At 54.6% G+C, this 20,175-nt stretch overlaps 2 protein-coding genes across 10 annotated transcripts; one reads left to right on the top strand and one right to left on the bottom strand.

The window, feature by feature from the left end:
• Positions 1-1,796: 1,796 nt before the first annotated feature.
• Positions 1,797-7,895, bottom strand: THPO (thrombopoietin). Of its 3 annotated transcripts, none has more exons than XM_020879978.2 (6): positions 7,806-7,895; positions 6,316-6,493; positions 5,950-6,077; positions 5,561-5,647; positions 2,882-3,049; positions 1,797-2,665 (listed from the first exon to the last, which is right to left on the bottom strand). In XM_020879978.2, exons 2-6 carry the CDS (start codon positions 6,326-6,328, stop codon positions 2,000-2,002), a joined length of 1,062 nt encoding a protein of 353 aa, XP_020735637.2. In that variant the 5' UTR covers positions 6,329-6,493; positions 7,806-7,895; the 3' UTR covers positions 1,797-1,999. The 3 variants fall into 3 exon arrangements, with proteins under 3 accessions (XP_020735637.2, XP_020735638.2, XP_070322396.1); XM_020879979.2 differs by having other exon boundaries at positions 1,797-2,653; XM_070466295.1 differs by having other exon boundaries at positions 2,002-2,648.
• A 2,073-nt stretch (positions 7,896-9,968) lies between these two features.
• CHRD (chordin) lies at positions 9,969-19,774 on the top strand. 7 transcript variants are annotated; one of them, XM_020879977.2, is made up of 23 exons: positions 9,969-10,207; positions 10,415-10,518; positions 11,011-11,140; positions 11,280-11,408; positions 11,501-11,600; positions 11,723-11,810; positions 12,168-12,309; positions 12,425-12,565; positions 12,648-12,730; positions 12,807-12,954; positions 13,110-13,216; positions 13,342-13,461; positions 14,132-14,288; positions 14,645-14,865; positions 15,288-15,401; positions 15,716-15,988; positions 16,064-16,157; positions 16,280-16,336; positions 16,610-16,713; positions 18,055-18,157; positions 18,541-18,695; positions 18,858-18,960; positions 19,314-19,774. In XM_020879977.2, the coding sequence occupies exons 1-23, from the start codon at positions 10,060-10,062 to the stop codon at positions 19,364-19,366; spliced, it is 2,874 nt and encodes a 957-aa protein (XP_020735636.2). In that variant the 5' UTR covers positions 9,969-10,059; the 3' UTR covers positions 19,367-19,774. The 7 variants fall into 7 exon arrangements, with proteins under 7 accessions (XP_020735636.2, XP_020735635.2, XP_070322394.1 ...); XM_020879976.2 differs by having other exon boundaries at positions 19,311-19,774; XM_070466293.1 differs by having other exon boundaries at positions 18,855-18,960; positions 19,311-19,774.
• The last annotated feature ends 401 nt before the right edge of the window (positions 19,775-20,175 follow it).

Raw genomic sequence — 20,175 nt, 5'->3', positions numbered from 1 at the left:
TTGTAGTGTGGATAAACTGATTCTCTTCTATGCAGAAATTGTCACCATCTGAGATTTGGACAGCACTTTTGAGCTTTGTGTGTTTGTTGATTTTTTTTCTCCATGGCAACTATTCTGTCCATGATGTGGGGGGGCGGGGGGAACACCTGGGGATGCCTAAATTGGTCACCCCACCAAGAGCTTTGGTTTTCTACTCAGAACTCATTTAACTGTTGATGTGTACTCTCTAGGGACTTGGAAATTTCTTCTGATAAATAGAGACACTGATACATTGGACAGTGCACCACACTGGGGAGCATTTGGGCTCCAGACTAAGTGTAGGGTGTTTCTTTTCCTGTTAACAGGCTATGAAACCACTGGGAACTTGCTCCTCATCTGTAAAGCAGAGATGTTAATAACCTACCTTATAGGGATGTGTGAGTGTTAAAGGTAATGTGCATTAAGTTCCTGACATGATGGCTTTCACTCTGTTGTTTTGGAATGCCTTTAATGACCCTGGGGTTTTGATGGTGTTTGGAACCCTAGATTTCTTGCTCCTCTACCTAATGGTAGCTTTTGCTGTCTTTTGGGGAGTTGAAATGGGAGAGGAAAAGCTTCCAATAGCTTTCCTACAGGAGCCTCTGGAGGTAGTGTTGACCTTTGCAATGGAGTGTTTGGGGCAATATAAACCTCTTCTTCCTAAGTACTAAGGTGACATTTATTCAAAAAGCCCCATAAGCTTACCTTCTTTTCTAGACATCCCCAGGCAGAGTTTATGGTGGTCACACAGGTTTGCTTTTCAGATACTATATACTTCTGGGAATTGGGAAATAAGCCTTCAACTTGCACTTGACTTGTACTTGCCCCTCCTGCTGTGTGAGCCCTAGGAGACTAACTCAAGCCACTTCCTGCATTTCCCCCTGACCTCCACAGGAGGGAGGCAGGAACCCGCGCCTGGCGAAGCTTCCTGCTGAGCTGCTGAAGCGCTGGCTGTTTGCTCAGCTGTCACATCCAAGTCTCATCTTGTCTTGACTGACCGCATCTGTACAACCTTACCTGGGGTGTAAGGCTCTCCAGAGCTTCCTGTTAGCTTCTCTCAGGGTGGGGGGGAGGGAGGGATATGTTGACCACAAGAAGAACATCTTCCCTTCACTTTTCAGGTAGCTTTGGGTCCGCTCGTTTCTTCATTACTTAATCCCTCTCAGTTTTGTCTGTTATGGAGGAACTTTTCTGAGAGACCTCGCATTCATTTCTCAAGAGTAAGGGTCTCCTAAGAAAAGGGGATCAGAGCTCCATTAAAAATGATAGTAAAGAGAGTAGAGAGACTAACCTTAGTTCTGAGCAGAAAACACAGGCTTTTTTCCTCTGAGATAAGTTCTACCTCTGTTGAGAAGCCAGGCCAGGTCAGGCCTTTGCAGAATTATCACATGAAAAATATGTAGAGAATTAGTAAGTTGTAAATTTGTGCAGAAAATAGACCAGAGATAACTAACTGCTCTGGTGAATATTATTGATGGTTTTCAAAAATAGCTTTTGAAGTTTTTTGGCATATAGTAAAAAATTATACTTTTTCTGTCCTGCATGTCCCCCTTCACCAGGACTTTGGGTTTCAGGTGAAAGCAGGAAATCTGATAAAGGCATACCTTGTGGATATTGTGGATTCAGTTCTAGACCATTATGATAAAGTGAATATCACAAGGAGGCAAATCACACAATTTGTTTTTGGTTTCTTACTGCATATAAAAGTCATGTTTCCATGATACTGTGGTCTATTAAGTGTATAATAGCATCAAGTCTAAAAAAGCAATGCACATACCTTCATTAAAAAATACTTTATTTCTAAAAAATGCTAACCATCATCTGACAACACAGGGTTGCCACAAACCAATCTGTAAAAAATACAGTATCTACAAAGAGCAATAAAATGAGGTATGCCTGTATAGCTGCAGTTGTCTCCCAGGGCCTCTCCTACAAGTAAGAGGACTGTACAAGAAGGCTGATGTTGGCAGTCCTGAGTACCTTACTCTTCCTGAGACAGATTCTGGAAGTGAGAGCGGGCTGCAACTAGAAGAGAACTAGAAGAGTTGGGCGTGATGGCTGAGGGGTCAGGAAGCAGGGATTGGAGCTGAACCATGGGGATGGGTGAGGTGGGCGAAGGAGAGAAGAGTGTGTATTGTCCAGGGGGAGGATGGGCTGGGGAAGGAGAATCTCCAGGCTGGAGGTAGGGTGGCAGGGAGCCCATGTCTGAAGTTCCCAGAGGAATATCCGGGGTTCCTAAGGTCCTGGGTGAGGGCCCAGGAAAGAGTCCGTGAATTCCACTTAAGGGTCCTTGTGTCCCATTCAGGTGTCCAGGGATTTGGTCTAAGGACCTGGAGGTTTGGTTCAGCAGACCAGGAATCTTGGCTCTGAATCCTTGCAGCCTGTTCGGAAGTCCAAAGCCAGTAGTTCTGGCTGAGACACTGGAGTTGGTCTCCAACAATCCAGAAGTCCTGTTTGGGAGCTTGTTCAGTGTGAGCAATGGAGAGATGCTGCCTGGGACAGCTGTGGCGGGTGGGGTCCACTTGGCACAGAGGGTGGGCCCCACTACAAGCAGCAGGAAGCGCACCTTTCCTCGGAGCAGCTGTTGGAAGCTCAGGAAGATGGCACTGGGATCCTTGTGAGCTGTGGTCCTGCCCTGTGGAGGAAGCTGAGGGCAGAGGGTGGGCCTGAGGCCAGATACCTGGGCCAGATATCATGCCTGCCTGTCTACATGGGGAAGATAAGGTGCCAGAACCCAGGCTTTGTGACTGGGAGGATGCACTCCTTAGCAGGTCAGCTCTTCCACCCTCAGGATTTCCAGAATTTTCTAAGGGGACTGAGTCAGAAAAGGAATATTCTCTAATTCCCTTGACTGGGGACTTACCTGGGTTCCTAGGAGGCCCTGCAGGGCCCCAAGGAGGAGGCGGACCTGCCCAGAAAGCTGCACCAGGAGGGATGAGAGGCAAGTGGGGCCCAGCTGTCCCCGCGCTGCCATCACTGCCTCCAGCAGAAGGGTCGTGGTTCCCAGAACGTCCTGTGCCTTGGTCTGCTCCTGGGAAAGAGATGGAAGAGAGAAGCGGACAGCTTCAAAGGGTATTCGAATAGCGGGTGGGGAGTCTGTAAGAGCAGCCAGCAGAATGAATCATAGGAGCTGAGAATTGGACAGGACCTAGGTCCCACCCAGCACAGGAATTCCTTCAGTCTCCCGACAATTGGTCATCAGCCTCTGCTTGAATAACTCCAGTGTCCGGTAACCCAGCTGGCTCTTAACACGTAATTTCAGTAAGAAAAGCTCTTTTTATTTTTATTTTTTTTTCCCGTTCTTACATTATTCTGTAATCTGCCTTATTATAGCTTTTACCTCTTGGTTCTAGTGCTGCAAATCCAGTCTTCCTTCTACAGAATGTTAGGATCATACGATTTTTAAAACCTTAACGTAGATATGGGACCATAGTAAAAATTATAAAGATGAAGGGAAGAGGCTTACTGATAAATGGCAGAACAGGCTCTACAAGGGATCACTAACAATCGCCCTTCCTCCCTGGCCTGTTCCCCAGAAGACCTGAGGGAAACAAGAGAATTCTAGGTGTCTTGAGGGCAGAGGAGCTTACCTGCTCAGCAGTACTCCCTTCTAGTAGGTTTCTTCAGTCTCAGACTAAAGCACTTTGTGCTCTACCATAAGATGGCCACTCTTCTCCATCCCAATCACATGAGCTTAATTATTTCTTTAAACCATTCTTCACATAACATATTTTCTAACCTCTCACTGTTCAGGTTGCTTCCTCCTTTTGGAGACATTCTAGTTTAATATGGTCCCCTGAGTAAATTAGCATGCGTCTAAAAGAGGATGGCTAGTGTTCAGTGCAGTAGTTTAAGTGTAGTCCACAGACACAGAGAACAAACCTATGGATACCAAGGGGAAATGGGTGGGGTGAACTCAGAGATTGGGATTAACACATATACACGATTGATACCATGTGTAAAATAGATAACTACTGAGAACCTACGGTATAGCACAGAGATCTATTCCATGATCTGTGGTGACCTAAATGGGAAGGAAGTCCAAAAAGCAGGGGTATGTATACGTATAGCTGATTAACTTTGCTGTACAACAGAAATTAACACAACCCTGTAAAGCAACTATACTCCAATAAAAATTTCGTGAAATGTGCAGTCCACTCAGAATAGAGCTTTTTAGAAATATTTCTACAAAGTGGATGTTAAACATCTAAAGCCACCTAGGATCTCTAACTTTTTAAATAGCTGCTGCTTCAGTAATATTACAATGCTAAGTTTGAGGCACTCCAACCCTCCCAGGTCTTTTTCATCGTAAGTACTAGGGCTATAAATTTATGTGAGGGAAGCAGGGGCACTGTGGCCTGAAAGACAGAAGCGGATTTTATTCAGTTACTTCATACATCCAGAGTTTTATATACATCTGTTATATACATCTTTGTTTTTGACCTAGTCTTTTAGCAATTTGAACCTTCATTCTGTCTTTTGTTTTAGCTGTGCCTCCCAGGTTGGTTTTTTTTGTGTGTGTGTGCGCCTCCCAGTTTTGTGTCATCAGAGGATGATAGATCGGTCTTGCTTCTTCACACCAACTTAAGGTTGAACAGATTAAGATGAGTAAATTTTGGGGGTCTAATATACAGTGATTATAGTTCATAATACTGAATTGTGTACACTTGAAATGTGCTAAGAGAATAGATTTAAAATTTTCTCACCACAAAAAAGAAATATTAGGGCTTCCCTGGTAGTCCAGTGGTTAAGAATCCATCTGCCAATGCAGGGGACATGGGTTCGATCCCTGGTCCAGGCAGATCCTACATGCTGTGGGGCAACGAAGCCCATGAGCCACAACTACTGAGCTCCTGCTCTAGAGCCCTCGAGATGCAGCTACCTAAGCCTGCATGCCCTAGAGCTTATGTTCCAAAACAAGAAAGGTCACCACAATGAGAAGTCTGTGTACCGCAACTAGAGAGCAGGCCCTGCTCTCTGTAACTAGAGAAAACCCAGGCAGCAAAGATGACCCAGTGCAGCCAAAATAATAAATAAATAATAAATATTAATTACAGGATGTGATGCAGGTATTAGCTAATGTTAATCATTTCATAATATATGTACATCAACACATTGTGTACTGCCTTAAACTCACACAATGTTATACGCCCATGATATCTCAATAAAGCTGAAAAAATGGAAAAATCTGAATTTAAAGGTCAATGAGGCTAATAGTATGCTACAAAATAAATTGACTACTGTTTCTTGCCTTAAAAAAAGAAAAACGGTTGAATGGAAATAGGTCAAAGGCATGGCCATGAGAGACCTCTATCCAGCTTTTCATGGTCAGCCTTGACTCTATTTAACATACTGGGCCACAAGCCATCATCTTGTCCAGAAGATATCCCCATAGTGGAATGTATATTGGGTTAGGGTGGCCAAGTTGAAGGGGAGCTCTTTTTTAGAAGAGAGCTCAGAAATTTTGAAAAATCCATGGGAATCAGTAGGCAACAGATGAAAACAGGATTAGGGAAACCAAGGGAAAGGATGGCTTTCTTACCGTCTGGGTTTTCCATTCTCCCAAGCTGAAGTCCACAGCAGGCAGAAGGACAGGTGTGGACAAAGGGTTAATGTCTGGACACTGGCTCTGTTGAAAAAGATTGGTGGGGTGGTGGAGAGGGCACCGAAATAGAGGGGGTTATGGTAGTCCAATTACCAGAATAGGCTTCCATGAGGAATATAACCAGACTAGAGCTTTTAAGAGAACATTTGATTATAAACCATAATCTTTGTAAGGGGGTAGTAATCAGGTCAGGGGGTGGTGGTGGTGGTCTTACTAAGACAATATTGGAAGGGTAGTGATTGGATTGGGGAGTGAGAGGGAGTGGCGGGAGTGAGGGTATCTTTCCAGTTAAGTGGGCAGAAGGGAGAGTGCTTGGGGATTCTCACCAGTCTGCTGTGAAGGACATGGGAGTCACGAAGCAGTTTATTTAGGAGTCGAGGGTCACAGGCAGGAGGAGCCGGGCTGGACAGAGTTAGTCTTGCAGTTAGGAGAAGGATGACCACGAGGAGCAATTCTTAGATGAGGAGAGGTGAAGTTGAAAGGGGTGGATAAAGAAGAAATCATTGTTGGTTGGCGGTCCAGAAATTCCTATTTAGGACCCAGACCTGAAATCCAGGGAATCTGCTGCTCAGAGGCCTTATTCCTGGGAGACTGGCTGCCTCCCGCCCAACCCACCACCACAGCACGTTTCCTTTCTCTTTTCCCTCTACCAGGTTCTGATTTGGCCCTAATTCTTCCAAGAGTTTTCTTACCAGTCAGCTCCATTCTGGCCAGGCTGTCTGCTTGGAGTGGCTCCCTGAATGGGGCCTCTCCCCTGAATCCGTCCTGGGGCCATGGAGGCGGCTTGGGCTCTTGCACTTCTGGGCAGAGTGGGGTGGGGTACAGGTGGGGCACAGGTGGGCCAAGGAGGAGGAGGATCTAGAACCTATCCTGCAAGTGACAGGAATGATGAACAATTAATGGAGTTTCAAGGAAAAGAAACTCTGCCTGGCTGGGGGAACAGACGTTGGGATGGTGTGAGATGCTGACCAGCCTAGAACTGCTAAAGCCCCAACTGCTCCAGTCATCTTGTGATTGTACCATACAGTGTCTCATCTTTGTCAGAGTTCCTCAGTACCTCTGAGGTGGCTCTGGTGCCCCAGCCCCCTGCCAAGAGCAGCAGGACAGAATATGTACACACATATCTAACTGCCTCAAAATCTGAGTAACTCTGCTCGTTTGGTTGGAGAAAACCTGGAATGGGGATAGAGAATGGAAGCACTGGGGCACAAGCCTGGAGAAAAGATTGGAAATGGCCATAGGGCCAGGACCAGGAGCTAGCAAACATGTACAATGTGCTCAGGGGTAGCTTGGGGAGTGGGGTTGAGGAGGGGAATTGGACCAAAATAAAACTGAACTATAAAAGTTAGTTATTAAAAGATTGAGAAGATGATGTGGGAGAAATTAACCTCTCATTCTTTTTCTATCTACTCCAACACATAAAGCCTCTTGGGGTTTTTCTTTGGTTATTCAAGGAGAAGAGATGGGCTAACAGTTCTGGAACTTCCTTCCTGAAGCAAGTTGCCCAGAAATGAGCACGTGCTGGGTGAGCTGATGCCTGCCTTACAGGGCTTACCTCACCTTAGACACCCACCATATCTTCCCATAGCCCTCACCTTCCTCCCTGCCCCCTCTGCAGACCCCTTCCGGTTCCTTTGCAGGACCCCCCACATGGCTTCCTTCTTCTTTCACAAGTTGTGCAAAGAGGCCTGCACCTGATTCAATATTGGGATTTCCTGTAGGTCTGTCAACATTCATGAGCCCTCCTCCTATTACCCTCTCCTTGTGCCCTGGCTTGCCTGGCCTAGCTTCCCCAGCCCCAGGATTCAGAACCTCTTAAGCTCATTAGGAATGACTGGGTATGAATGGGGGCTGAGTCTGTGTCCACCTCGGTGCCATGTTCCCTAAGTCCAAAAAGCACCTTCTTTCTTGTTTTCTCCCTGGGCTCATGTCCCCTTTCTTGAAGGCCAGCCAGGACTGTGCTGTATTCCACCAAGTCTGTTTTCTGTCCCTCAGAACCCAGCACCCCACCCCCTACCCCTGCTCTGTCCTGCTCCTCCCATTCTGGGAAGGCCACACTCTTCTTGACAAAGGTCAGTGCCTGGAGGTTCCAGTTTGCTTACCCCTCCCCCAGCAGAGAGCCCAATTCCTCTTTCCTGCCCTTCCTACCCTCACTTAACTCCAAACCTGGCTTGCCACTCACCGGGTAGAGAAGGGCTCCAGGACTCAGGTCCAGAGCAGGCAGCACTCTGGGGAGCAGATGGGTAGGAAGACAGGTGGCTGTTGGGGCACAGCCCCTCTGGGGCACTGGGGTCACACGCCTGCCCAGGCCAATTCTGCCCAATCAGAGAGCAGGGAACCACTAGACACAGGCAATGACCCCCGGAAGTGACGCTTTCTCCTCCCACCTGCGTAGGACCTGGAGCCCCTGCCTGGACCATGGTTCACTAATGGAGCCCAGCTCTCCCACTCATGCATACGGCACGGAGGATTTGAATAGGGGGATCTGTCTCTTCCTAGGAGCTGGGAAATCTGGGAACTGGCTGGGGGAGAAGACAGGAGGGAAACAGCTTTTTTTTCTAGGAGGAATCTGGCAGGACGTTTTTACCCCTCAGGAAGAGGTACAGAAGTCTGGTTTTAGACTGGTGGGTCTCTTGGTTCCTGGCTGTCCAAATTTCTTTTCCCTGGACAACACACCTGCTGCTAAAATCTGTTCAGGCTCTTGCTTTCCTGCTTTCCTCACCAATAACACACTGGGGGCATGTCTTGTTCCTCCTTCGCCAGTGGGAATGTGGGTGCTGCCTGTACTAAGAGAAGACCCTGCCAGGGGTCAGCATTGCCAGGAAGCAGTCTGGACAGTTTGAGAGGACTTCAAGGTGAGGGAATGCGTGTGCTGGACTAAGCTGGGTTCAGGTGCCCCTCTGCTGGGGCCCCATGGCTCTGATGGCTAAGCCCACTTATCTCTGTGCCAGGGCCCTCTTTGCCTGCCCTGTCTTTCTCCCTCTCCCATCTCCTACGACTCCACATGTGACAAGAGGAATAACCAGGCCCATGTGTCCCTGTCTTAGGAAAGACAGCTGCTGAACCTCCCCCGCAAATACCTCCTGCTGGCCCCCCTCTTCCACTGGCCTTGGCTCTAGTTCCTCTGCTTTCTCCTCAGTCCCACTCTCCCCACGGTCTGTCTTCAGGGGCCTCCTGGTTTGACCTTATTCCCACCTCCTCCCCTCCCACCCCAACTTCGTCCTCAGGCTCTCTCCTGCTCCTCCTCCCAAGGATGGGGCTGTCTGCTAAGGAGTATGGCCTAGATCCCGGAATTCTCCAGTTCAGCCAGACCAGATGCCTACCAAGATTAAGAAGGAGGGTGCTGGGATGGTTGGAAGGATGGTGGGAGTGTGGGGGTGGGAGGTGGCAGGGAGGCTGTCATGACTAGGAAAGCAAGACAAAAGAGGTTGTGGGTAGGGTGGAGAGGCAGAGGGTCCCCCAGGTGAAGGAAGAGGGTGGGGAAGTGTGTCAGGCTGGGGAGGAGATGGTTGGATGGGCCTGAGCACAGGTAATAGTAGGGAGAGAAACGCTGTCAGCAGACAGAAAGGGGATGCAGTCTGTTTCTGGCTAAGTTCCTATCCCAGGGGCAGAGGAAAGAGGAGAGATCTCAGAGGGAAGTAGGGACATAGGCTGGGCAATGAGAGTGGTGTGGCGTTTGAGAGGTGCTGTGGGCCCAGAGACAGGCGAAGATGAGTTGATGGGCCCGTCCTGCCCGTTGTCATCCTTAAAGACAATTCTTCATCCTTCCGGCAGGAACCCAGTCCGAGCGCAGTGGCCGGCCCAGGCCTCAGGCTGTCTCTGCCCCTCCGTGGCCTGGGGCTCCCATCCCGGGCCGGACACGCACCTCCTGGTCCAGCTGCCCTGTGGACGCCGGCAGCGGGTGGGGGCTCCAGATCCGCCTCTCCTCCCCGCTTTGCGCCCCCTGGTCCCTCCCCTCCCCCTATCCCCTCCGCTCCCCCTTCCCCTACAGCCCCTCCCTCCTCCCCTGCCCGGTTCCAGCCCCTCCCTCCCCTCCCCCACTCGCGATCCGGGCCGCTGCTGCTGGGCCGGACCCCCCGGGCTCAGCCCGGCCCCTCGCCGAGCCGCCGCCGCCGCCCCGTTTGCTGAGGAGGAGGCCCCCGGCCGGGGCGCCGGGCGAGGGGCATAAAACGGGCCAGAGCCGGCGCCCGGGGCACTAGAGCCGCGTACGGCCCGGGTCAGCGCCCGCCCGCCCGCGCTCCTCCCGGCCGCTCCTCCCGCCCCGCCCGGCCCGGCGCCGACTCCGCGGCCGCCCGACGAGCCCCTCGCCGCACTGCTCGGGCCCTGGCCCCGGCCCCCTCCCGCCGCACCGCCCCCGGCCCGGCCCTCCTCGCGTCTCCCTCCTCCCTCTGCTGCTCCCTCCTCCCTCCCGCCTCCCCAGCTGTCCCGTTCGCGTCATGCCGAGCCTCCCGGCCCCGCCGGCCCCGCTGCTGCTCCTCGGGCTGCTGCTGCTCGGCTCCCGGCCGGCCCACGGCGCCGGCCCCGAGCACCCCGCGCTGCCTATCCGGCCCGAGAAGGAGCCGCTGCCCATTCGGGGAGCAGCAGGTAGGTGGGCGCCCCGGGGGAGGCGCGGGCGGGGAGTCCGGCTCGGGGCAAGTCTGCGCCCGCCCGGAGGGGGCGCAGGGCGCAGGTGGTTCGGCGCGGCGGGCGGCCCGGAGGGGTGCCCAGGGACCTGGGGCCCGGCCCGCAGCACCCGGGGCGGGCACACGGCAGGAGCGGGACAGCGGCCGCCAGCCAAGCCCGTCCCCGCAGGCTGCTCCTTCGGCGGGAAGGTCTATGCCTTGGACGAGACGTGGCACCCGGACCTGGGGGAGCCCTTCGGGGTGATGCGCTGCGTGCTGTGCGCCTGCGAGGCGGTGAGTGGACCCAGTGGCTGTGGCCGGGGGCCCTGTGGGTCGGGGAGCCCTGAGCTCTTGGGACGTCGGATGGACCCGGAGCTGCTGAAGAGAAAGAAGCCAATCTGCAGATATTTTGAATAATTTTTTTGACGGAGGAGGCACGAGGGAGGATAGAGGAGAGGAAGCGCCCCCTTCAAGTCTCAGGTGTTGCCTATTATTGATCGTCCACTATGTGTCAGGCTCTTAGCCAGCTCCATTTCATCTCTCACTTAACTCCTAGTACAACCGCGTTAGACAGAGGCTATCATTACTCCCGTTTTTCAGATAGGGACCGCACACGCCCAGAGAGGTTAAGTAACTCGTCTAGAGTCACGCAGCTTGTAGGTAGCAAAGCACTCTTGACTCCGGGGGCCGACCTTGCCCTTGTCCGATGCCTCTTCCCAGCTTGCCTTTGAGTCTCAACAATTGATGTCTTGCCCTCACCCGGTTTTCCGTCTTCTCTGTGAGCAGCCTCAATGGGGTCGCCGCGCAAGGGGTGCAGGTAGGGTCAGCTGCAAGAACATCAAACCCGAGTGCCCAACCCTGGCCTGTGGGCAGCCGCGCCAGCTGCCTGGACACTGCTGCCAGACCTGCCCCCAGGGTAAGGCTGGCTCCGCGGAGAGGGGAGGACGGCAGGGCCGAGATGCTTGGTCCTGGGTCGCGTGGCTGGGCTGGAATGGAACTGTCAGCTGGCACTCTCCTTGTCCACCTGAAACCCGTGTCCCCCACCCTCGGTGCAGAGCACAGCAGTCCGGAAAAGCAGCCGACGGGCCTGGCCTTCGAGTATCCACGCGACCCAGAGCACCGAAGCTACAGCGACCGCGGGGAGCCAGGAGCTGAGGATCGGGGGCGTGGAGACGGCCACACGGGTAGGCAGGGGCTGGGTAGGAGGTGGGGTTGTGACGGGCGCCGGGCCGCAGCAGCGGGTGTCGGCACTAGGGACATCTTCCTCCCCTCGCAGACTTCGTGGCGCTGCTGACAGGGCCAAGGTCGCAAGCGGTGGCGCGGGCTCGAGTGTCGCTGCAGCGCTCCAGTCTGCGGTTCTCCATCTCCTACCGGCGGTGAGAAAGAGGAAGGAAGGAGGAGGGGTCAGCCGGGGGCCAGGGAGGGAGAATTTGAAGAGGCTGGAGCAGCGCTTCTGGCCCAGGCTCAGAGCCGGTGTTCAACGGATGCTCATTACCAGGCTGGACCGTCCTACCCGAATCCGCTTCTCTGATTCCACTGGCAGCATCCTGTTTGAACACCCTGCAGCCCCCACCCAAGACGGCCTGGTGAGACAATGCCATTTATGAGTGCTTTTCCCATCTGGGCACTATGCTGAGAGCATGCTCTACATTGCCTCCTTGGGTCCTCACAGCAGCCCAGTGGGACGGAGCCACTGACATTATGATGCCCATTTTACAGATGAGGGAACTGAGGCTCAGTAGCAGAAAGTGATTTGTTCAAGGTCATACAGCTCGTTAGTGGAGGATCTGGGATTTGGACCCTGGAATCTGGTTCCAGGGCCGTTTCTTACACGTCCTAGGAGAGCCTGGGGGCAGCTTCCCATATTCCTTCCTCACCAGATGTGGGCCTCTCAGCAGGCATGTCCTGTATACTGAGAGGGCCTTCTTGTCTCTCTGCTCCAGGTCTGCGGGGTGTGGCGGGCAGTGCCTCGGTTGTCCCTGCGACTCCTTAGGGCAGAGCAGCTGTATGTGGCACTTGTGACACCCACTCACCCTTCAGGGGAGGTCTGGGGACCTCTCATTCGGCACCGGGCCCTGGCTGCAGGTGAGGGGAGCCAACAGCTCCTGGACATGAAGTTCAGAGTCTTCTTGGCCCCCAGAAATGGAGTGGGCTGAGAGGGGCACTTTCTGATGGGCTCTCATGGTCCTTTCTTCTCCAGAGACCTTCAGTGCCATCCTGACCCTGGAAGGCCCCCCACAGCCTGGCATAGGAGGCATCGCCCTACTCACTCTCAGTGACACAGAGGACTCCTTGCACTTCCTGCTGCTCTTCCGTGGACTCCTGGAGTCTAGGAGTGGGGGTAAGCGGGATGGGGGCAGACACGTAAGGAGGGTAGGGAGAGCACCCATCTTTCAGAGGTTCCATGTGTGCGGCTGTTGCAGGACCAGCCCAGGTTCCCCTGCGTCTCCGGATTCTACACCAGGGGAAGTTACTGCGAGAGCTCCAAGCCAATGCCTCAGCCCAGGTGAGTGAGGGTCTGGCTCTTACTGCTGCCTGCTCTAGCCTCTTGCTGTGCCTACTGCACCCCCCTCTGCCCCCAGGAACCAGGCTTTGCTGAAGTGCTGCCCAACCTGACAGCCCAGGAGATGGACTGGCTGGTGCTGGGGGAGCTGCAGATGGCCCTGGAGAGGGCAAGTGGGCCAGGGCTACGCATCAGTGGACATATTGCTGCCAGGCAGAGCTGCGATGGTGAGGCAGGGTGAAGCCGGGCACCCCGGGCACACACAATGAGAGGCACAGCAAAGTGCCAGAGGGGCCAGGGTGGGTACAGGAGGGATCCTGGGGGCTGGGGTGTGAATGGCCATGGGGCAAGCCAGCGTCCACCTGTCCCTCCCCCTTTGCAGTCCTGCAAAGTGTCCTTTGCGGGGCGGATGCCCTGATCCCAGTTCAGACGGGTGCTGCGGGTTCAGCCAGCCTTACACTGCTAGGAAACGGCTCCCTGATCTACCAAGTAAGAGTCAGGGGTGGGGCAGGGGCAGTGTGGGAGGTGAAAAGGAAGCAGGGCAGGGCAGGCCTCTAGACTACAAAGGTTCAGGGCCCAGCCCTTTGTGTGCCCTCCCCACTCCTGCCCTCCAGGTACAGGTGGTAGGTACAGGCAGTGAGGTGGTGGCCATGACGCTGGAGACCAAGCCTCAGCGGAGGAACCAGCACACTGTCCTATGCCACATGGTTGGACTCCAGCCGGGAGGACACAGGGTGAGTACTTTAGGAAGACCAGGGCCACAGGGCCCAGGCAACAGAGTTGACAGTGTTGAGGGGCCGTGGGAAGCCATGTTGGATGAGCAGGGATGTTTGGTATCATTCACTCACTTGCAGTCTCTCTCACTGATGCCTTCCTTGATTCACCGGACTCATTTTTTAGTGAGCCTTGGGCTAAGGACTGCAGTACAAAGAAAATCAGATGTGGTCCCTGTCTTTTGGAAGCTTGTATCCAGTGGAAGGAGTTACATAGGGAGGCCAGTGCAGCAGATCATATAATAATAAACATGATAGCAATGACTGCCATTTATTGAGCCTTTCTATATGCCACAAACTGCACTAGCTGCCTTGCTTACATTATTTTGGTTGCCTTGCTTACATTATTTTTGGCCCTCACATCTAATAGATGATGAAGAGAAGGATCAGAGACCTTAAATAATTCCTCAAGATGGGTTGCATAGGTAGGAAGTGGCAGGGAAGGGACTTGAACCTGGGCCTGCCCAGTTCTTAGCCAGTGTTACTGGTGCATGGCAGTGTGTGTGGGTTTAGTGGGGATGCACAGCAACATGGAAAAGGTTCAGAATCTTGGGCTTGTGTGAAAGCTGAGGAGGGTTCATCCGGGGCCTGGCAGGCTGCAGTTAGGGCTCACTCTTCCCTGCCCCCTCAGGCCGTGGGTATCTGCCCTGGGCTGGGTGCCCGGGGGGCTCATATGCTGCTGCAGAATGAGCTGTTCCTGAACGTGGGCACCAAGGACTTCCCAGATGGAGAGCTGCGGGGCCACGTGGCTGCCCTGCCCTACAGTGGGCACAGCACCCGCCATGACAGTGAGTGCTCCAGGGGTCTGCCCCCACCTTTGGTGTCCTCTGACTCAAGCATGTGAGGGATGGTGCCAGAGGGTCAGAGCCTGGCACTTCTTTCTCTGCACCTGAGCTCTGGTTGGCATGTGGAGAAGGTGAGGATGTTCAGGGTGGCCCTGCCGGGAGATGGTCCCTCTCACCACAATGCAGGCCTCTCCCTTGCTGCTTCCCCAGCCCTGGGCCTGTGGACGGTGCCTGCTAGCTTGTGGACTCTGTGAGTCCGGGAGATGTGAGTCCAGACTCTGTGAGATGGGAAATGCTAGGGTTAAGTCGCTGCTCTCGGCCACCTTCTCATCAGTCATCTCTCCTCTGTCTGGATCCAGCATTACCTGTGCCCCTGGCAGGAGCCCTGGTGTTGCCCCCAGTGCAGAGCCAGGCAGCAGGGCACGCCTGGCTCTCTCTGGACACCCACTGTCACCTGCACTATGAAGTGCTGCTGGCAGGGCTTGGTGGCTCAGAACAGGGCACCATCACTGCCCACCTCCTCGGGCCTCCTGGAATGCCGGGGCCCCGGCGGCTGCTGAAGGGATTCTATGGCCCGGAGGTGAGGAGGTGTTGGTGGGAGGCAGTTTGGAAAATACCTGCTTTTTAGCATGAAAGGCTCTGTGGGCCTGGGCAGGGGAAACAGAGAGCAGGCAAGCCTCGGGAGTCAAACAGACCTGGGTATGAATCTGATTGAGCCTTTTAGTATCTTTTTACACACCTGCATCCTACTCTGCTGGGATCACGTGGATAGTATGTAATGTCCTGGACCTCCAAGGGGTGGGTGGGATGGACCAAGCCCCTGACATGGGCTGGGTTGCCATGGACCTGGGGCTTCTGAGCTCTACACCATTGCTGATGGGCTTACTTCGCTGGAGACCTTACTTAACTGCCCTGGGCCTTAGTTTCCTTACCTGAGGAACTGGGAATGGTAGGCTTAGTCCGAGAGGGCCTTGTTCTGTCCCCTCTTCTGTCTGCTGCCAGGCCCAGGGTGTGGTGAAGGACCTGGAGCCCGAGCTGTTGCGGCACCTGGCTCAGGGCTCTGCCTTCCTGCTGATCACCACCAAGGGGAGCCCTCAAGGGGAGCTGCGAGGGCAGGTAGGGAGGCAGTGCGGGCTGGTTGGGATGGGTCAGAGTTGGGTGAGCATTGCGGTGCTCTTTGTTAGCCACTTGCCCTCTCTGAAACCTGGGGGCGGTAGAATTGCACACACTCCCTGGCTCGTTGAGAGGGTGAAGCCAGACTAGGTACTTAATGAGGCGAGAAGCTGACCACCTGTCCTTGGCAGCTGGGATGAGTGCTGTGGCTAAGAGCACCCTTCTGGGGCACAGTGGGTGCTCTGGGTGTCTTGGCTGCCACTGGTGGAGATGCAAGAGGGAGCCTGGGTGCTGCCTCAACCTGTCTCTCCTCTCAGGTGCACATTGCCAACCAATGCGAGGTGGGTGGCCTGCGCCTGGCGGCAGCAGGGGACAAAGAAGTGCAGGTGCCTGGGGCTCTGGAGGCAGTGGCGGCCATGGTGGCCCCACTGCCCGCTGTGCCGGGCCCAGACACCCCAGCGCCAGCCAAACCAGGTGGCCCCGGTCGGCTTCGAGACCCCAACACCTGCTTCTTCGAGGGGCAGCAGCGCCCCCATGGGGCTCGCTGGGCTCCTAACTATGACCCTCTCTGCTCGCTCTGCACCTGCCAGGTAGGAGGCCCTGGAGGGACGCACTGGGGCCTGGGTTCTGGAGCCCCAGAACCAACCCTCAGTCTCTCCCTGCAGAGACGCACGGTGATTTGTGATCCCGTGGTGTGCCCGCCACCCAGCTGTCCAAGCCCGGTGCAGGCACCGGACCAGTGCTGCCCTGTGTGCCCGGGTGAGTGCCCTGCAGGAGTGGAGAGGCTCTTGGAGGGTCCACCATGGAGAACGGTGAGGCCTCTGGGGAGGGAAGGAAGAAGGGGGCCATCCTCTGCCTTCACTATTTCTTTGGATCCACAGAGAAACAAGATGTCAAAGACCTCCCTGGGCTGCCAAGGAACAGGGACCCTGGCGAGGGTGAGCTGGAAGTGTGTGAATGCAGGGATGGGGAGTCCAGCGGAGTTGTTGGGTAGGACTGGGGGGGAGTAGGAGGGGAAGTGTATTTACTGGGATGGAGGTGGTTGAGGGGCACAGGTTACAACTGACACCTGAGAGGCTTCGTTAGAATCCTTGCCCCACAAGTGGGCCCTGGGGTTAGACCACTGTGGGGTTGGCCTGAGGCTCAAGCCTGCATTGTGGGCCTAGCTAATGAACTCAGCACTAATGGCGCTGGACACTGTCTCCCCCCAGGCTGCTATTTTGATGGTGACCGGAGCTGGCGGGCAGCAGGCACCCGGTGGCACCCTGTCGTGCCCCCATTTGGCTTAATTAAGTGTGCCGTCTGCACCTGCAAGGTATGGCAACCCAGCTTTCTCTGATGCTGGAACCCCTCAGATCTGCAGAGTGGGAGAGGGGGCTTCTGGGAGAGGAAAGCCCAGTCTTGGTGATCAAAATAATAGGAGAAGTCCTTTGGACAGTCATTCTGGGGGGTGACCACACCATGGGACTTGGGCTTCCCTGGTGGCTCAGATGGTAAAGAATCCGCCTGCAATGCAGGAGACCTGAGTTCGACCTCTGGGTCAGGAAGATCCCCTGGAGGAGGGAATGGTAGCTCACTCCAGTATTCTTGCCTGGAGAATCCCATGGACAGAGGATCCTGGCAGGCTACAGTCCATGGGGTCGCAAAGAGTTGGACACGACTGAGCAACTAAGCATAGACAGCACACACACCATGTGACTTGCAGGACCCCAGGCCGAACCTGGACCCATGGCAGCAAAGTGCAGAGCCTTAACCACTAGGCCACAGGGAACTCTCAGTCTCTGGGCTTTGAGAGTTGGCTTCCTGTAGGAAAAGGGCAAGGGCTTATTTGGGTGAATTCTGGCTCTCCCAGCTCACTAGCTCCATGTAACCCCGGGTACTTTCTGTATGTCCGAGTCTCACTTTGCTTGCCCAGAAGCGGATATGGTAGCACCTACCTTGCAGGGCTACAATGAAGATTTGAGTTCAGGTATACAAAGCCCCAGGCTTCCCAGATGGCGCTAGTAGTAAAGAACCCGCCTGCCAGTGCAGGAGATGCAAGAGATGCAGATTTGATCTCTGGGTGGGGAAGATCCCTTGGAGCAGGAAATGGCAACCTATTTCAGTGTTCTTGCCTGGAAAATCCCATGGACAGAGGAACCTGGAGGGCTGCAGTCCATAGGGTTGCAAAGAGTCAGACATGACTGAAGCGAATTGGCATGCATATAAAGCTGCAGTCCAAGCCCTCTGGGCTTCCCTGGTAGCTCAGCTGGTAAAGAATCTGCCTGCAATGCAGGAGATGCTGGTTCGATTCCTGGGTTGGGAAGATTCCCTGGAGAAGGGACAGGCTACCCACTCCAGTATTCTTGGGCCTCCCTGTGGCTCAGCTGGTAAAGAATCCACCTACAATGAGGGAGACCTGGGTTCGATCCCTGGGTTGGAAAGATCCCCTGGAGAAGGGAAAGGCTACCCATTCCAGTATTCTGGTCAGGAGAATTCCATGGACTATACAGTCCATGGGCTCACAAAGAGTTGGACACAGCCGAGTGACTTTCACTACAAGACCTCTGAGTGAAAAAGGTCATACATCTGAGGTATGGGAAAGGAAAAGGAGGAGGCAGAAGGCTTATGTGTTCTGCCTTTTTCCTGACACTCTTCACTCGATGGATCCCTACAGGGGGACACCGGAGAGGTGCACTGTGAGAAGGTGCAGTGTCCCCGGCTGGCCTGTGCCCAGCCTGTCCGTGCCAACCCCACTGACTGCTGCAAGCAGTGTCCAGGTAAGGGGGACATGGGCACTGAGGCCTCTAGGGGGGCAGATGAGGCTCTTCAGTGCCTTGTCCTGGGTGGGAGGGATGTGTGGTAAAGGGATGTCTTTTGAAGGTGGATGGAAGGGATGTCTTAGCTAATTCAGCATTTAGCCAGCACTGCTCTGTGCCTAGCCTGAAGCCAGGGATCTACATGCAGCACAAGAATGTGCATGTGTTAGTGGGCTGTGACAGGATCCAGTTCCTGTCCCACCCATCCATTCACCTACCCATCCATCCAAATTTATCACTTACTAAGTGCCAGAAACTTCTAGGTGACAAATATGGCCTAGATGGCCCTCACAGAGCTCACATCTACTGGTCTATTTCTCCTTCCCTCCTCTCCCTGCCAACAGTGGGGTCAGGGGCGCACCCCCAACTGGGGGACCCCATGCAGGCTGATGGGCCCCGAGGCTGCCGTTTCGCAGGGCAGTGGTTCCCAGAGAGCCAGAGCTGGCACCCTTCGGTGCCCCCCTTTGGGGAGATGAGCTGTATTACCTGCAGATGTGGGGTGAGTGGGGGCTTGTGTGAGGTAGGCACTGGGGACTTGGCCTGGGGGAGGGGAACTTCCTAGGGAGGGCAGGCTCCTGGGGGGCGGGCTTCCCCTAGGAGGCTGAAGGCCACTGCCCCTGTGCCTCTGGGGACCTTCAGGATCTGGTCTGTCCTGCAGCAGGCAGGGGTGCCCCACTGTGAGCGTGATGACTGTTCACCGCCACTGTCCTGCGGCCCAGGGAAGGAGAGCCGCTGCTGCTCCCACTGCACACCCCGGAGGCGGTGTAAGTGAGGGGTCTGGGGCAGCAGCTTTGGGATGCCTGGGGAGGGGAGGGAGCACCTGCCACGTGCTGCGGTGGGGGTGGGGCGCAGCGCCCTCTGCTGCACAAGTGTGGTCCTGTCCCCTCCCACAGCAACCTTGTAGGCTTGGTCTCCATTGCTTTTTCTTCACCAAGGAACTTGATGACCCTTGAAGGGATCAGGCAACTAGGCTAAAGTCACACAGCTGGTGTGTGCTGACTTGCTTCAAGAATTCTGACCTTTCTGAGATCAGAACAGGGAAGCTCCACTGTGTCCTCTGGGTCCCTCCCACCCCCTTGCTCCTCCTCCAAACTTCACTCCCTTCTGTCTCCAGCAGCCCCAGAGACCAGGACAGTCCCAGAGCTTGGGAAAGAAGATGAAGGCTCCTAGGGAGCAGCCAGAAGGCCGCACGACCAAGAGGATGGGGCCTGGGCCGAGGGAAGGAGGGGCACCGAGGACCCCGCGTTCTCCTGCGGGAAACCCAGTGCCTTTGGCCCCTCTCTTCTGCCTCTTCTCCCTCCCCCACTACCTCTGGGAACCACAACTCCACACGGGGGAGGGGCAGCCAGGGCAGACCTAGGCCGTGTCCATTCCAGCTCTGGCCTTGTCACCCTCTGGTTCCTGCCTTGGAAGCCCAACCCCTTTCCTTCTGTACATACTGTCACTGGCTTGTTGGGATTTTTAATTTATCCTCACTCAGCACCAAGGGTCCCCCCCACTTCACTCCTGCTGCCCCTGAGCTGAGCAGAGTCATTATTGGAGATTTTTGTATTTATTAAAACTTTTTTTTTTCCAGTCTTTGGGCTAATGGTTGTTTCTTTGTGACCAGGGGCCTAAGTGGGCCCCAGTGGAGAAGGGTCTGAGGGTCGGTAGGGAGAGAGAGGGGCACTGGCTCCAGGGGCTTTGCTCTACCTTTGGGGAGCAGGAAAAGACCCGGGGAAGGGGGCAAGATGACACAATAGCTGGTGGTAGGACTAGATCCCGCAGAGGGGCCTGGGCCGTCTTTGAGATGGAATAGAGTTTTAAGAACTCAGGCCACTGAGAGCAGTATTTGGACGCTAGTTTCCACTGACCTGCCCAGGCTGGCATTTTTGCTGAGTATTATAGTGTCTCAACCCTGGAGGAGGACATGGCAACCCACTCCAGTATTTTGCTTGGAGCATCCCATGGACAGAAGAGTCTGGCAGCCATAGTCCAGG

The sequence above is a fragment of the Odocoileus virginianus genome, chromosome 4 (genome assembly GCF_023699985.2).
Source record: "Odocoileus virginianus isolate 20LAN1187 ecotype Illinois chromosome 4, Ovbor_1.2, whole genome shotgun sequence".
In the NCBI taxonomy this organism is placed as follows: Eukaryota; Metazoa; Chordata; class Mammalia; order Artiodactyla; family Cervidae; genus Odocoileus; species Odocoileus virginianus.
The sequence above is the reverse complement of the archived record's forward strand: the minus strand, read 5'-3'. Positions and strand labels throughout refer to the sequence as shown.

What these genes read in the sequence shown, in the direction of transcription:
- THPO (XM_020879978.2), bottom strand. An exon ending in GAGAATGGAAAACCCAGACG is followed by an intron (nt 3,050 to 5,560) that starts GTAAGAAAGCCA and finishes TCTCTTTCCCAG; the next exon opens with GAGCAGACCAAGGCACAGGA. An exon ending in AGGGCCTCCTAGGAACCCAG is followed by an intron (nt 2,666 to 2,881) that starts GTAAGTCCCCAG and finishes CTCTGCCCTCAG; the next exon opens with CTTCCTCCACAGGGCAGGAC.
- CHRD (XM_070466290.1), top strand. Translation starts at nt 10,060, where the DNA reads ATGCCGAGCCTCCCGGCCCCGCCGGCCCCGCTGCTGCTCCTCGGGCTG. An exon ending in AAGCCAATGCCTCAGCCCAG is followed by an intron (nt 12,731 to 12,806) that starts GTGAGTGAGGGT and finishes CTCTGCCCCCAG; the next exon opens with GAACCAGGCTTTGCTGAAGT. An exon ending in GTGCCGTCTGCACCTGCAAG is followed by an intron (nt 16,714 to 18,054) that starts GTATGGCAACCC and finishes GGATCCCTACAG; the next exon opens with GGGGACACCGGAGAGGTGCA.